General features: G+C 41.7%; 1 protein-coding gene across 1 annotated transcript; it reads right to left on the bottom strand.

The window, feature by feature from the left end:
* Window positions 1-2,032: 2,032 nt before the first annotated feature.
* Window positions 2,033-13,281, bottom strand: LOC149297692 (serine/threonine-protein kinase ULK3-like). The gene is made up of 16 exons (XM_089488168.1): window positions 13,180-13,281; window positions 12,334-12,474; window positions 11,877-11,997; window positions 11,161-11,265; window positions 10,939-11,082; window positions 10,183-10,265; window positions 9,710-9,865; window positions 9,010-9,115; window positions 7,698-7,738; window positions 7,089-7,191; window positions 6,680-6,744; window positions 6,496-6,571; window positions 5,744-5,784; window positions 5,315-5,356; window positions 3,496-3,562; window positions 2,033-2,052 (listed from the first exon to the last, which is right to left on the bottom strand). Exons 1-16 carry the CDS (start codon window positions 13,279-13,281, stop codon window positions 2,033-2,035), a joined length of 1,413 nt encoding a protein of 470 aa, XP_089344294.1.
* Window positions 13,282-13,332: the final 51 nt, after the last annotated feature.

Below are 13,332 nucleotides of genomic sequence, written 5' to 3'. Positions count from 1 at the left end.
TGCTGAGCGCCGGAAATTCACGTCACTTCCGGCGCTCTGCATTACAAGCCGGCACAGAGACCAAACAGGGAAACTCGCCGCAGAGGAGAGAGAGAGGGGCGCCGAGCGGGTAAGCGAAAACCACTCGGTGCCCCTCTCTCTCTCCTCCGCTTCAAAAAAAACAAAAAAAAAACCGCTTGGGGCGGCAAAGTGCCCCAGTCGGCTCCATTGTAGGGCCGGCCCTGCTGGAACCTCATCTCATGTGCAGGACCATTGTTAACTCTAATGGTGGCCTGGGCAAGCCTCAATGGTCCCCCCACTCTGTCCTATTTGCCACCAGCAACCTGCTCTTATTGGTCGGGGTACTAGGGGAATACTTTAAAATTTACAGCATGGCTATGGAGAGGGCTAAGGGAAGACTGGAATAATTGCAGGAGCTAAAAAAAAAAGTATTACTTATAACTTGGCATAGATCAAACAAAAACCACAATCGCACTATTAAAAACTATTGGTCAGATGTTGCGACCTGAAGCCTAGAAGACAGACAGACCGACCGACCTCAATAAATACACAGCGTGATTCTGTGTTGTAAAACCTGTTTGAGATTATATCTAGTACTGTATTGTTTTGGGTAAGAATACACCCTGTTTTACACAGACTGTAGAAAAACCCCTTGGTGTGTATAATGTAAGTTGTGTGTTTGAAGGTCAGTATTGGTGTGTGTGTATAGGACAAGGTCAGAGATCTGTAATGTACAGGGTATTTATTATATTATATTCTTCAAATGCACTGCGATTAAAGCCATATTACTACCAGAGAATGTATTAACCTAAAATATATGTGCTGTTGGAGTTAGATCTCAAAATGGCATCATTTACAGAAAGGGTTGTGACGTCACACAACAGCTTTCCAGTAGAGAAACCCCTTAAATGCAAAACACACCTTGGACAGATATAAATGGATCCTTCACATAACTAAGTAAATGGGTCAGGACTTTGTGACCAGTGGGACACAAGATAACAACACAAGTCAGATTGTTCTAGACATTATATCAGATGGATAAAAATGTTTATACCCAGAAAAGCCCAAGTCAATATTCTTGGAGGTTCATAGGATGCATCCTAGAGTCATATTTGTACAACCTTTCTTTGCCTGTGTACCAACACTGTGTTTTGGTCTCATTTGTAGTCTGATCTAAGCTGTGATTTGTTGTGTTTGCTGTTCTCTTTTGTGCATTTTCAAAAACTCAAATTTGTAACCGTGATTAAAATGAACAATTTGGAAATATGTGTAATTAGCCACATTTCATGCGTAGAATGTGATTGTAGTCTTTATTTATCATACCATAAATATCTTATATCTAACTCCATACAATGTAAATGTATATTTCCGTGTGTAGAAACATTGCAGGTAAAAGGCACCGTCTCCATATATGATGCTGAAGACTCTATGACGTGTCAGTAATTACAGAGCAAAGGGTCATCTGGCCTGAGCACAGGCTTAATTTAGGGACCCGTGTCACCCGTTCCTTGGACACCCTCAACAGCCGCCAGCGGGGTTCCATGGCATAATATTCCAGAGCCCAGCATCAAATGGTGGTACAGAAGAGGAATCGCTAGAGAATAGGTCTGTGACCGCAGCTGCACAGACCATCGCCTCCATTGCAGTACCACATCTACTACTGGACCGGCCGGACGCACTGGGGAGGCAACTGAACTCCAGCAATACTAGAATGACATATCAACCTTTAAGAATGGTATGCAAATGTCAAAATGTGCTCTGTTTTATTTTTGGGTATCCCTAAGAGTTTGAATTTCTACAAGTATAATAAACACAATGAAGCAAGCAGTTGAAAATAATTTAATCATTGTTAGTTAATTTATAATCACAATGCAGTACATACATAAAAAGGAACATGTAAAATCGCACAGTAGTCGGTGTGCATCAGCAGGTGGTCACTGCAACGAACATGCTGTGAATGATAAAATTGAAGAAACTGTTACGGAGGAGAAAGGAAGGGCAAAAAAACGGTAAAAGAAGCAGAAAGAGCACATTACGAGGAAGTGTCAAGAACTATTGAAGGAAAACACAGAGTAATAAAGAAGAATGAGATAAAGCCATAGAGATGGCAAGCTGGGTAAAAGGCAAAACTGCTCAGTGCAGCGAAAGACATTATGTGTGTGTATATATATATATATATATATATATATATATATATATATATATATATATATATATATATATATATATATATATACCGTATTTGCTCGATTATAAGACGACCCTGATTATAAGACGACCCCCCAAATCTTAATATTAATTTAGGAAAAAAAGAAAAAGCCTGAATATAAGACGACCCTATAGGAAAAAAGTTTTACCAGTAAATTTTAATTCATTTAAACACTTTTTTTAATAAAAGCTATGCTTGAGAAAAATATTTTGGTTTTATTTCCTTCTATTTTCCAACCTGCCTCCTAGTTATGCACATCTGCCCCAGAAGTGCCTTATACCCCCTATATGCCACTGTGCCCCATGATATGCCTTTTAACCCTCTAAATGCCACAGTGCCCCATAATATGCCTTTTAACCCTATATGCCACTGTGCCCCATGATATGCCTTTTAACCCTATATGCCACTCTGGCACTTAGAGGATTAAAAGGCATATTATGGCATATAGGGAGGTTTAAGGCATTTCAGGAGGCAGAGTGGCATTAAAGGGGTTAAAAAGCATTTCACAGAGCACTCTGCCTCCAGAAATGCCTTACACCCCCCATTTAACACTCCCCCTCCCTCTTCCAAACTTACCGGTGCTTCTGAGTTGGGGGGGCGCATAACACAGGAGGATCCAGGTCCCCTGCATCTGAGCCCCCGGTGCTTAGTCCGGGCAGCATGTAGAGCTCCACGCGATATAATCGCGTAGAGCTCTACACGATACAATCGCGTAGAGCTCTACACGCTGCCCGGACTAAGCACCGGGGACTCAGATGCACCGGTAAGTTGGGTCGGGGGTTAACACAGGAGGATCCAGGTCCCCTGCATCTGGGTCCCCAGTGCTTAGTCCGGGAAGCGTGTAGAGCTCTACGCGATTGTATCGTGTAGAGCTCTACACGCAGCCCGGACTAAGCACCGGGGACTCAGAAGCACCGGTAAGTTGGGGGGGGGGGTTAACACAGGAGGATCCAGGTCCTCTGCATCGCTGCGGGGGATCTGGATCTTAGTCTCATAATCAGACCTATTTGAGGTCTGATTATAAGACGACCCTGATTATAAGACGAGGGGTATTTTTCAGAGCATTTGCTCTGGAAAAAACCTCGTCTTATAATCGAGCAAATACGGTATATACATACATACATACATACATACATACATACATACACACACACATATATATATATCTACATATATACACACACACATATTTATATCTACATATATACGCACACACACATATATACACATACACACATATATCTACATATATACACACACATATATATATATGTTACTACACTCACAGCCTCGAACAGACTCCGAGAGGCCTTCCTGATCAAGGGATTTAGACTTCCAGTCAGATGTCTTCATCTGTGGAAGAAAACAAGAAGATTTAGTTCACAAGCACCAAGCTTGTCATTGATTTTTATATATACCGTATTTTTTCCACCACTTTAGGTCTTTAAAGTGGGGGTGCGGCCTATATTCGGGGTCTAGCGCCTGACGGCCGGGACATGCAGTCCCGGGCGCTGGGCAGGCAGCGGGGTTTGGATACAGATCCCCCGCAGCGGTGCAGGGGACCTGCAGCATCCTACTCTCCGATATGCCGAGACAGCCTCCCCTGCCAGCACTTCCCTCGGGGGGGGGCCAGCACGGGAGGTTGTCTAAGCGCACGATGCGTTTTACCTCTGCCCCCAAGACTTACCGGAGCAGACTCCTGGGTGTCTTGCGGGGCCGGCGGGGGACATCTACGCAATACGCGTATACAACTTCCGGTGCCGGCACATCCGCTGAGTGTATCTCGGGGGGCGGAGGAGGACGACAGTGGCAGCATATCTCGGGGGGGGGAGGAGGAGGAGGACAGTGGCAGCATATCTCGGGGGGGGGAGGAGGACAGTGGCAGCATATCTCGGGGGGGAGGAGGAGGACAGTGGCAGCATATCTCGGGGGGGAGGACAGTGGCAGCATATCTCGGGGGGGGGAGACAGAGTGGCAGCATATCTCGGGGGGGACGACAGAGTGGCAGCATGTTTTTTTGGTGCTTTTTTAAAGAAAAAAACTTTTTCTTTAAAAAAGCACCAAACTTTTAGGGTGCGGCCTATATACGGGGGCGGCCTATATCCGAGCCAATACGGTATATATAAAAAGTCCCACAATGAACTGAAATTTGATCTAGTGTCATAAAGCTCACAAGGAGGGACATTTATTTCAAAGGAGGAGAAATGTTACAACAAGAGGTCATAGCAAAAAAATGGGATGTACATGTACGTCATGCAATTTTCACCGCGGGAGGGACACTTGTACACGGTTACGTAAGAAATTCCCAATCTGGCCTTTCCTTCTGGTAGGTATGACTGCTGACACCCACCAGAAAGTCAATGGAGCACACGAGAGCCTCAGAAAGGTCTGCCTAGAACCTGCTGGGATCTCTGATTGCTCACCCAGCTGGCTGATCGCACGCCTAGGGGCCTTTGCTTACCGATCAATACAGGGTAGATAGGAGGAAGAGAGTGAGAAACATTGTTTCTCCCTCTTTCCACAAAGTGAAAACCTTAAAGTTAAAAAAAAAAAAAAAAAAAAGAAAAGAAATATAAATGAAAAAATTAACAATACAGTGCGCTGTGATGTCATTTTGACATCAGTGGCATACACATTACATATTTATCCATATTGAACTAATAAGAGTTAAAAAAAGAGAGAAATAATAATCATAATAATAATAATAATAAAAGCCCTGTCACCCCATTGCCCCAAACCCCTTAATACCAAAAGTATTAAAAATACTACCCCACAGGGATAGATGTGGCCCTCTAGAAAATGTGGTGGGGGATATGTCTGTAATCAGGGATGTTGCTGAACATAAATTGGTGTTGGTACTTGAAACATGGAAAGGGAGAATCTTAATTAAACGGACACATGGTAAAAATTGCCAAAAAAAAATGTATGCTACGTAGGGTACTAAAACAAAGTAAGGAAATGGTTAAGCAAGACTTTGCTGTATTCACTAACAAAAAACAGTCTGATTTCATAGCTGGATTGTAGGCTATGAAAACCAAAGCAATGTACGGCCCCAGGTATAAAGCCCTGTCCGTTTTACTATTTTTTTGGTACTTTAACACTTACCTGCTCTTTTAGGAATTCTGCTCGTCTCATAAGTGTCTGAATCTGTGGGGGGAAAAAACCTTATCTGGTTTAAAAAAACAAAACACACTGACTTATACAAATATACTGGGGAAACCCTTTTACATCTCTAAAGCGATTGAATACACAGAGATAGTATGTAATATAGAGGGACATGAACCCTGCTACCTGTAATTCATATCGATGTGGCAATGCTGGAACACTGAAATAGCCCAGCAATAAATAAAATTCAGACCTTGATAACCTGCCCATCAAGGGCAACTAAATTATATTATGCGGCTTTGCTTGACAGGTATATTATGGGCCTTTGTGAATTTTACTCCTTTTTATTATATTTCTTAATTTTTATTTAAGCCTTTTAATGTTTTTTTCACTTCGGGATTATCAATGTCGGTATATGGTTATGCTCACCTCTGAATGCAATAGCTCTCTCCTCCTTCCAGGTGGCTCAGCTGCAAGAGATCATGACAGGAAGGCTCAGCTAAGTTATTTAAAAAGACAAAAACACAAGTTCAGCCTTTCCATTAAATATGTGAGATCTCATTGTAAGGTTCTGACACTGGAAACTGATCTCAGAGCAGATTATTTAGATTTTTTGTGATACATTCTAGTGGGCCAAAGCCCACCTAAGCCTTCAGGGGCCTTCAAGTAAGGAAAAAATACTAAAATAATATCCCCAAGTACAATGGGGGGAACAATATTAAAGAGTTCCTCCTCACCAGTTTCTCTGTGGAATTGGAAATCGATGTACCGTAAAAGTAACACACCACATCAAGTGTTAAATTAGAGAGGTTAGGAAAAGCTCTACGCTGTAACCTAGCAAAGTCATCTTTAGAGATTCACAATATATCAGTGCATCTCTCCATCAGTAGCTCTTATTGCCCTTTATAGTTAGGTTCCTCTATGTATCGATATCTATCATTATGTCTCTCCCCACTGACAAAGACCTCATGAGTTATTGCAGCGAGAAGCACCAACATCCACTTTAGCAAACAACTGCATTTGTAACTGTCAGATAAAACCATAGTAATCACATCGACTTTGGGATGTAATAATATATAAACACATTATATACATGTTATATATATATATACAATTACATTATAGCTGAAATTCAGTGATATCCTTAATTGCATATAGATTTGGAATTTGTTGTAACTCACCTGATAACATTAGTAGCAGCTCCCCCAGACTCTGTTGGTATAGGTCGAGGGCATCGACCATCAAACCCTCCTCATCCTGTAGACACAATGATGGAAGATGGGAGAAGAAGCTGAATGGCATTTAGAGACCCTGTGGGGTCACGTTGATCCTAGCCACGCCAACCTTCTTCTTTCAGCCACTTACCTTAGCAACAGCAGCCAAGGCCACGTCCAAAGCAGCATATAGACGCGGCTTGTCCTGGGCCATTTCTGAGCACCATGACAAGCATCAGCATAATACAATAATACAGAAGAGAGATTGTTAAAATGAAAAACAGCTACCCATATAATATATTATAATAGATCACCCAGATTACATCCTATGGAGCTGTGAGGCCAGTGTAGTTTGCACAATAGGCACCAGAAAAGCAACCCATCTGGTATAGTAGCCCAAGTCTAGTTACATATTTGTGTTATAGTAGTATATTGTATTATCATATTCTATGTAGTGCAATTCATCCAGTTGAAATACACGGTGTCTAATATCTTTTTATTTAATGTGCAAACTCTGGTAGGTAACACAGTGGTTTGGAACAATCAGTTTCCAGGCTCACCCCTCAAGAGTTCCCGTGATGAGTGGCCTTGCATCAAATGTGTTTTGTTACTTGAGGACACCAGGACCTTCAGTTCCTCTGCTCTAGAGATGTACTGGGAGACCTGCACCGACAAGAAGTGCGCAAGGTACGGGGTAAAGAACCACAATTCAATTTAAGAATACCCACATACTTAAGAGGCACAGACTAACATAGTCCTAGAACCCCTGGGATTAACCTCTAGAAACCAATGAAAAGACCCAATTGGCTGGAACATTCAGTTGGGTTCTATGGTGATCAGGCCACTTTTCAAACTTTGCACCAACATCACTTTTTATTTTAACCACACAATATACATTGTAAGTATTTCACCTCTTTATTATCAACATTACAAAACAAAAAGAACACCCTAAATGTAATGCTCTGTATTTGGAAAAAGACGGGGTGATATCAGGGCACCACTGCGTGGCTGCTAAGAAAGAATACGTCAGGGATGCTTGACTATGTGCTAATGTGACTGAAAGCAGCCACGAGATAAAATAATACAAATAGCCTGGGGTGCTTTTGAATGCTGGAGCAATGTCTTGTTAAATTGAAGATCCTTTAAAACTTTCAACTGTCCATACTAACCTTTGACCTCAAAGCTTGTTTTCTTCTGGCATCTGTTTCATCTACAAGACACACAACTACATGATCAATTAACATAGAGAAGGGCACGTAACCTCAAGTTACTCATATCAATTGACCAATATCTACCATATCAATGTAACTTTTGGTTTAAAGCTCTCTGTCTCCACTATAGCGCTGCAGCTAACAATTATTTTCATAATCGATTAGTTGGCTGATTATTTTTTCGATTAATCGGATAAAAAATAAATTTACATTTTTAACAGGATGTTAAAAACAAAACGGCAGAATAAAAAACTTTGATAAATTAACCCTAAAGACCCCATCAACCATAGCTGCCCTTAAATTAACCCTGAAGACCCAATTAACCATAACTGCCCCTAAATTAACCCTAAACAGGGGATATCCTGTCCTCCGATGAACTTCCCGGGTGATGTCACCAGTGACGCGACCCGGAAGGGAATGCCCGATCGGCATTTAAAAACATAACAGTTTTCCGGCGTTCGTGCCAGAAGCTGTTGCAACAGATCAGACAGCAGAAAGCCGGCGATGCTGGCTTCTGCTGTCAGGGGGGAGTCCAGGCTGTCAAACAGCCTGATCTCCCGTGCAGCGGCAGGGATGTGTCAGGACGCAAGAAGGGCAGGACGTACCGGTACATCCATAGGGGATTCTTGGGATGCGTTTTTTGGACGTACCAGTACGTCCATAGGGGATTGAACCACTACAACCCAATGGCAAATAAGCACACTTGGTAACTTTATAAAAGAGCTGCCAATCTAAATATTAACCCTTTAACAGTATATTACAAAAATTATTGTTGTGCTTCAATGGTAGTAACCAAATTATTCTAATACAAGGGCTTTATGAAAACAATTACTTCTTCCCAGCTAAACATATTCTTGTATCCAAATATTTTTGTTTACCTGATATAACAAGGATAACAGTACCAGCTGAGATGTAAAGGGCATGTAAAGCTAAGTTCCCCCCTGGACTCCCCACACACACACACACACACACACACACACACACACACACTAACGGTTACACAAAAAGTAACACACACTTACCTTGTGCACAGTCTGTCTTCGGAGCCAGATGCCCCTCTACTATCTGTGTGTAGAATTAGCAAAGGGCTGGAAGCCAGTTGCAAACCCCCCACCCTCTGGGCTAGCCCACCCCTGACTAAGCATGATCTATGAGGGATCCAGGCTGTGTGATCTTGAGAATTCAACCCTTCACACTTGACTGCATAGCGGAATACTATGTGTAACAATACAGTATAGTACATTAATGATGGTTATGAAGAAGTCCTTACAGTGCAGGGCAGGGATGAAATAATCCAGGGCTCTGCAATATAGTGTGAGCGCAGTAGCAAAATCTTCACCTGCATCCTTCTCCACGGCTTCAATAACCAGGGAGGCCTACGGGATCAATGGAGATTTAAAAAAAAAAAAAAACACAAGTATATGAGTGGTTTGTCAAATTAGGTCACTAGGCAAGAAAAAAAGGTTCATTTACGAAATAGCAAATTCCAGAATAATAATTTTCACCCAGCCTTTTCTTGTAGGAGAAATCTACCAGGTTTAGTACATCATAATGCAAATTAGCAGCACTTTTGTACACAATATTTAATAAATACACAGCTTCATATTATTTGTAGTAATTCGGGATGCAGTTTGGAGCTCGTCAGTATGCTTTAAATCTGTGTTTGTCCTATGCTGCTCTGCACAGAAAGGTCAACCCTGCCTACTGCGACAGAACTTTGAAATAGAGAAAACTATTTGTTTTCTAGCAAAACTAAAGAGGGGGCAACGGGCACTATAGAGTCTCTTAGTCACTCAAGAGCGTTTTCCGTACTGTACAGAATTTTATTCTACCTAAAGTTATAAGGAACCAAGCAAATGAAAAACAAAACAATGGGACTTCCCCATTCAAACAAACTTTAGGGAATGTATCTGATAAATGGGGAGCGAGCTAATGACAAAACTATATCTACGGCCCATTCCTTTACGCACAGCTTTCTGTAGAGACTCTTCACATGGCATGTGCTCCAGGTCCACAAATGGATGAGTGAAGAATTCTGGGAATGAAATTCGTTGATCGGGGTCTCTCTTCAGAAGCCTCTGCAACAGGTCCCTGCATTTAGGGGACACTCGTGGCCTGGTGGGAATCTAGGAGTTCGAAAGAATATAAGCGGAAATGGGGAATGGCAGACGGTACATAGATAGGAAAATAATTTGCTCTCTAATGTTCTGATCTATGTCTTTGTGGTGTTTATCCCACATTGCTTCATTTCTCGATATATGCTAACCTTTTGATTCTCATTATACTATTCCTTCTTATCCATACTAATGGTGTTCTGATACCCACAGTCACTAATTACTCATTCGCTTTCTTGGATTGTACACTTGCACTCTGTTTCCCTCGCCTTAATTGTTTCCTCATTCTCGCATTCCTGCCGCACGTTCCTGACTCTCTCGCCCACTACCTCTATTGTTCGGCCACTGCGGATTTTTTCCTCCAGTTCTGAGAAGGATTTGGATGCAAATGGTGCCTTCCCAAAAAGAGCCTCTGGAAAGAAAAAGAAAAGAGAAATGCATAGACTCAAAGTAAGTGCAATGGATGACTTATGGTACCTTGGGCCATTGTCCCCAGTACTCCCTCATATTTTGATCACAGTTAAAACACCTTTATTTTTCCCCATATACATTTTAGGGTTTTGGATGAAAACAGTGTCTTGGAACAAGTGGGCTTAGTGATGCCTTGGATGTAAAAATCCATTCATAAAATGTCTATATACCTATCAGGTTTGTTCTTCCTGGGTCCCACAGACTAAAGTAGAATATACAAGTGGAGTAGAATAACCCACAAACACACACTAGCCGACAATGCCCTGCATGACAAGTGCCACAACCTAAATATTTTTAGCATATTCAACTCTTACAAACGTCATAATTCATAGTAGACAAATGTTCACGAAGCTGACCAAGACAAGTACCGGCGAGCTCGTTCCGTAAGCTAGAAAATAACTTAAGAAGCAGCAGTGTCGTATAATCCTCGTTTTTTATGTGCTTTTTTCAGTGAGCCACTACCAGTGGCTTGTCTATAGACACTTATATATTTAGAATATTAATAAAAGCATTATAAAGTTGGCCTGATGAGGTTATCATATTTATCATTTAACATATTGGAAAGTCGTTCTTCCGTCACAATAATTTTCACCTCAATGGTAAGGGCAACTCACCATACAGAATGACGCCGACAGACCATAGATCCACCCTGGCATCATAGTGCCTGCTGCAGATCATCTCTGGAGCCATATAAAGAGGAGAGCCTCTCAGATCCTGGGTTTCATCCTGAGAAGACATGTGCTGAGCAAAACCAAAATCTAATGAGGAGATGAGATGAGGCTGAAAAGATCAATTTATTTACTTGCCTTATCACACAGCTTGAATCACACACTCACCAGACAACTTCAGATGAGGTCTGTCCAAGCTGTTGAGGAGAATATTCTGAGGTTTCAGGTCTAAATGGGAAATGTTTCTCTCATACAGGAACTTAAGAGCACTTGCTGCGGTGAGAAAAGATGGAGAATCAGAGAGCACAAACTGAGACAATAGTGCAGTATGCTAAGATGTCATAAGTCTGAAGACTTTCATTCCTATTAGAACAACATATGCACCCATTCTCTTAGAATTGACTCTCTCTGTTTCTCACTTGGTATGCTTGGTCTTCCCCAATAAATGGGGTGAAGGAATAGAATAAAGAATTAGGAAATGTAGATGGAGATGCAATGTGTTAGGCGGTATGATGCTAGGGGCAAAGGTTTGGCGTTGGTTTAAGACAGCGATGGGCAATCCACTGGGACAAATAACATAAGGAGCACTAACAGAGAGGAAAGATCTAAACTTGGTAGACTAGAGAGTAGATAGCAGAGTAGGTATCAGTATGAGATGGGAGCCATAAATGATCATAACTTTGGGAAAGCGTCAGTTATAAGGAAAAAGAAGTACAATAGGAGAAACAGGTGACCATACCATTTAGGGGGACCTGGCAGTTTATAATGTATCCATTCAATATGATAAAGTGCCCGTGGAGAGTAAAAAGACTACCAGCAGAATTAAGGGTAAGGGAAACCAAGAAGGAGCAAAGGAAAGGGAGCTCAAAGAGACATGGACATACCTAGCTGCTGAAGGAAGATCTGTACAATGTTTTCAGGAAGAATCCTACGCGTTCGGATAAAGCGTGATAGATCGCCCCCTGGACAGTACTCTGTGATTAAAAATATATAGTCCTGGTCCCACTGTAAAGCATGAAGAAAAACAGAAAGGGAATGGTAAAATAAAAATATCTACATATCTACAACTTATATAAATTACAAAGATTGTCACGACATCTGGTATTAAAACTATAGAGTGTGTATGTATACTGTATCTCGGTACATATTAAAGGAATTGTCAGTCATCCTGGGCAGAGCCTTTGGACCTTCGACGGCCAAGAATGCACACCAAGGCTCTGCTGGATAGAGTGACAATGAGGCTCATAGGTCCATATAGTATACAAAAATGTATAAAAGTACTTTAGCATCACAATTTCTCATAAAGAAATGAAAATGAATGTCCAAACCTAAGCTGACTACCTGGAAGTCCTTCAGCTCGAGGATATGCGGGTGACGAACTGTCTTCAGGATCTCGATCTCGGTCAGAAGGTTCTCCACCGATGCTTTGTTCAAGCTTTTCTTGCTGACACATTTGACAGCCACCACTTCACGTGTGTTCCGCTAATGGATGCAAATAGATATTTGATATATATATATTTCAAGGAAATTGTACTCCCATCATAATATGAAGCTGTCACAATCACCATACTTTTTTTACCTACAGCCAAAAATAACTACTTTGGCCAAAGTAGAAAAAAAGTGTAATATTTACATATTCTGAGCTTTAGGAACCTCAGGGATCTTTTTCCTCAAATAAAATCTGGGTATAGAAATGTACCATGTTAACCGTGGAAAGGGAAAAAAAGCAAATGGGGCCGATATGACACCTTTACTGGCAAACTGAAGAGTACCGGAATGTAAGGAATATTATCAGAATATGTCCGTTGGGTAATTTTTATTCTACACACTATGACATCATATGTACGTAGCAAATAAACTAATTTGGACCCCTTAGCGGTCACCAGTCTAGGTATTTAGCAGATATCGTCCTAAAACAAGTATGTACATTGACTTTTATGCAAAGCACACCGCAAAAAAATTAAGCACCTGAATTATAATCGTAGGAACCAAAACTCCGTGTCTCACCCGTTTATAGGGGGCACTTAAAATGTGACATGTTACAGTGGAGTAATACCGGGAAGGGAGGATATAACAGAGTTACAGCAGCTACAAGGAAATATTTAATACAATGATTTCTTTTTATTCAAATCACGTTAACGTTATCGGTGTGGTTCCAAAGCCACCGTCACGCGCAGGGCACCTCACCTTCCGGTAAGCCTTGTACACTGTGGCATAGGTCCCGCTGCCGAGCTTATCCGTCAGAATGAAGTCATCGAGCCGAGGAGGGGCCCAGCTCGAAGAGGCCATCACCAGCGGGGAACGCCACACTGCGCTTTACCGAACCTCCGTGCCGTTGCT

The sequence above is a fragment of the Sceloporus occidentalis genome, unplaced genomic scaffold (genome assembly GCF_023333645.1).
Source record: "Sceloporus occidentalis isolate IW3139 unplaced genomic scaffold, rSceOcc1.0.p SCAF_37, whole genome shotgun sequence".
Lineage (NCBI taxonomy): Eukaryota > Metazoa > Chordata > Lepidosauria > Squamata > Phrynosomatidae > Sceloporus > Sceloporus occidentalis.
The sequence above is the reverse complement of the archived record's forward strand: the minus strand, read 5'-3'. Positions and strand labels throughout refer to the sequence as shown.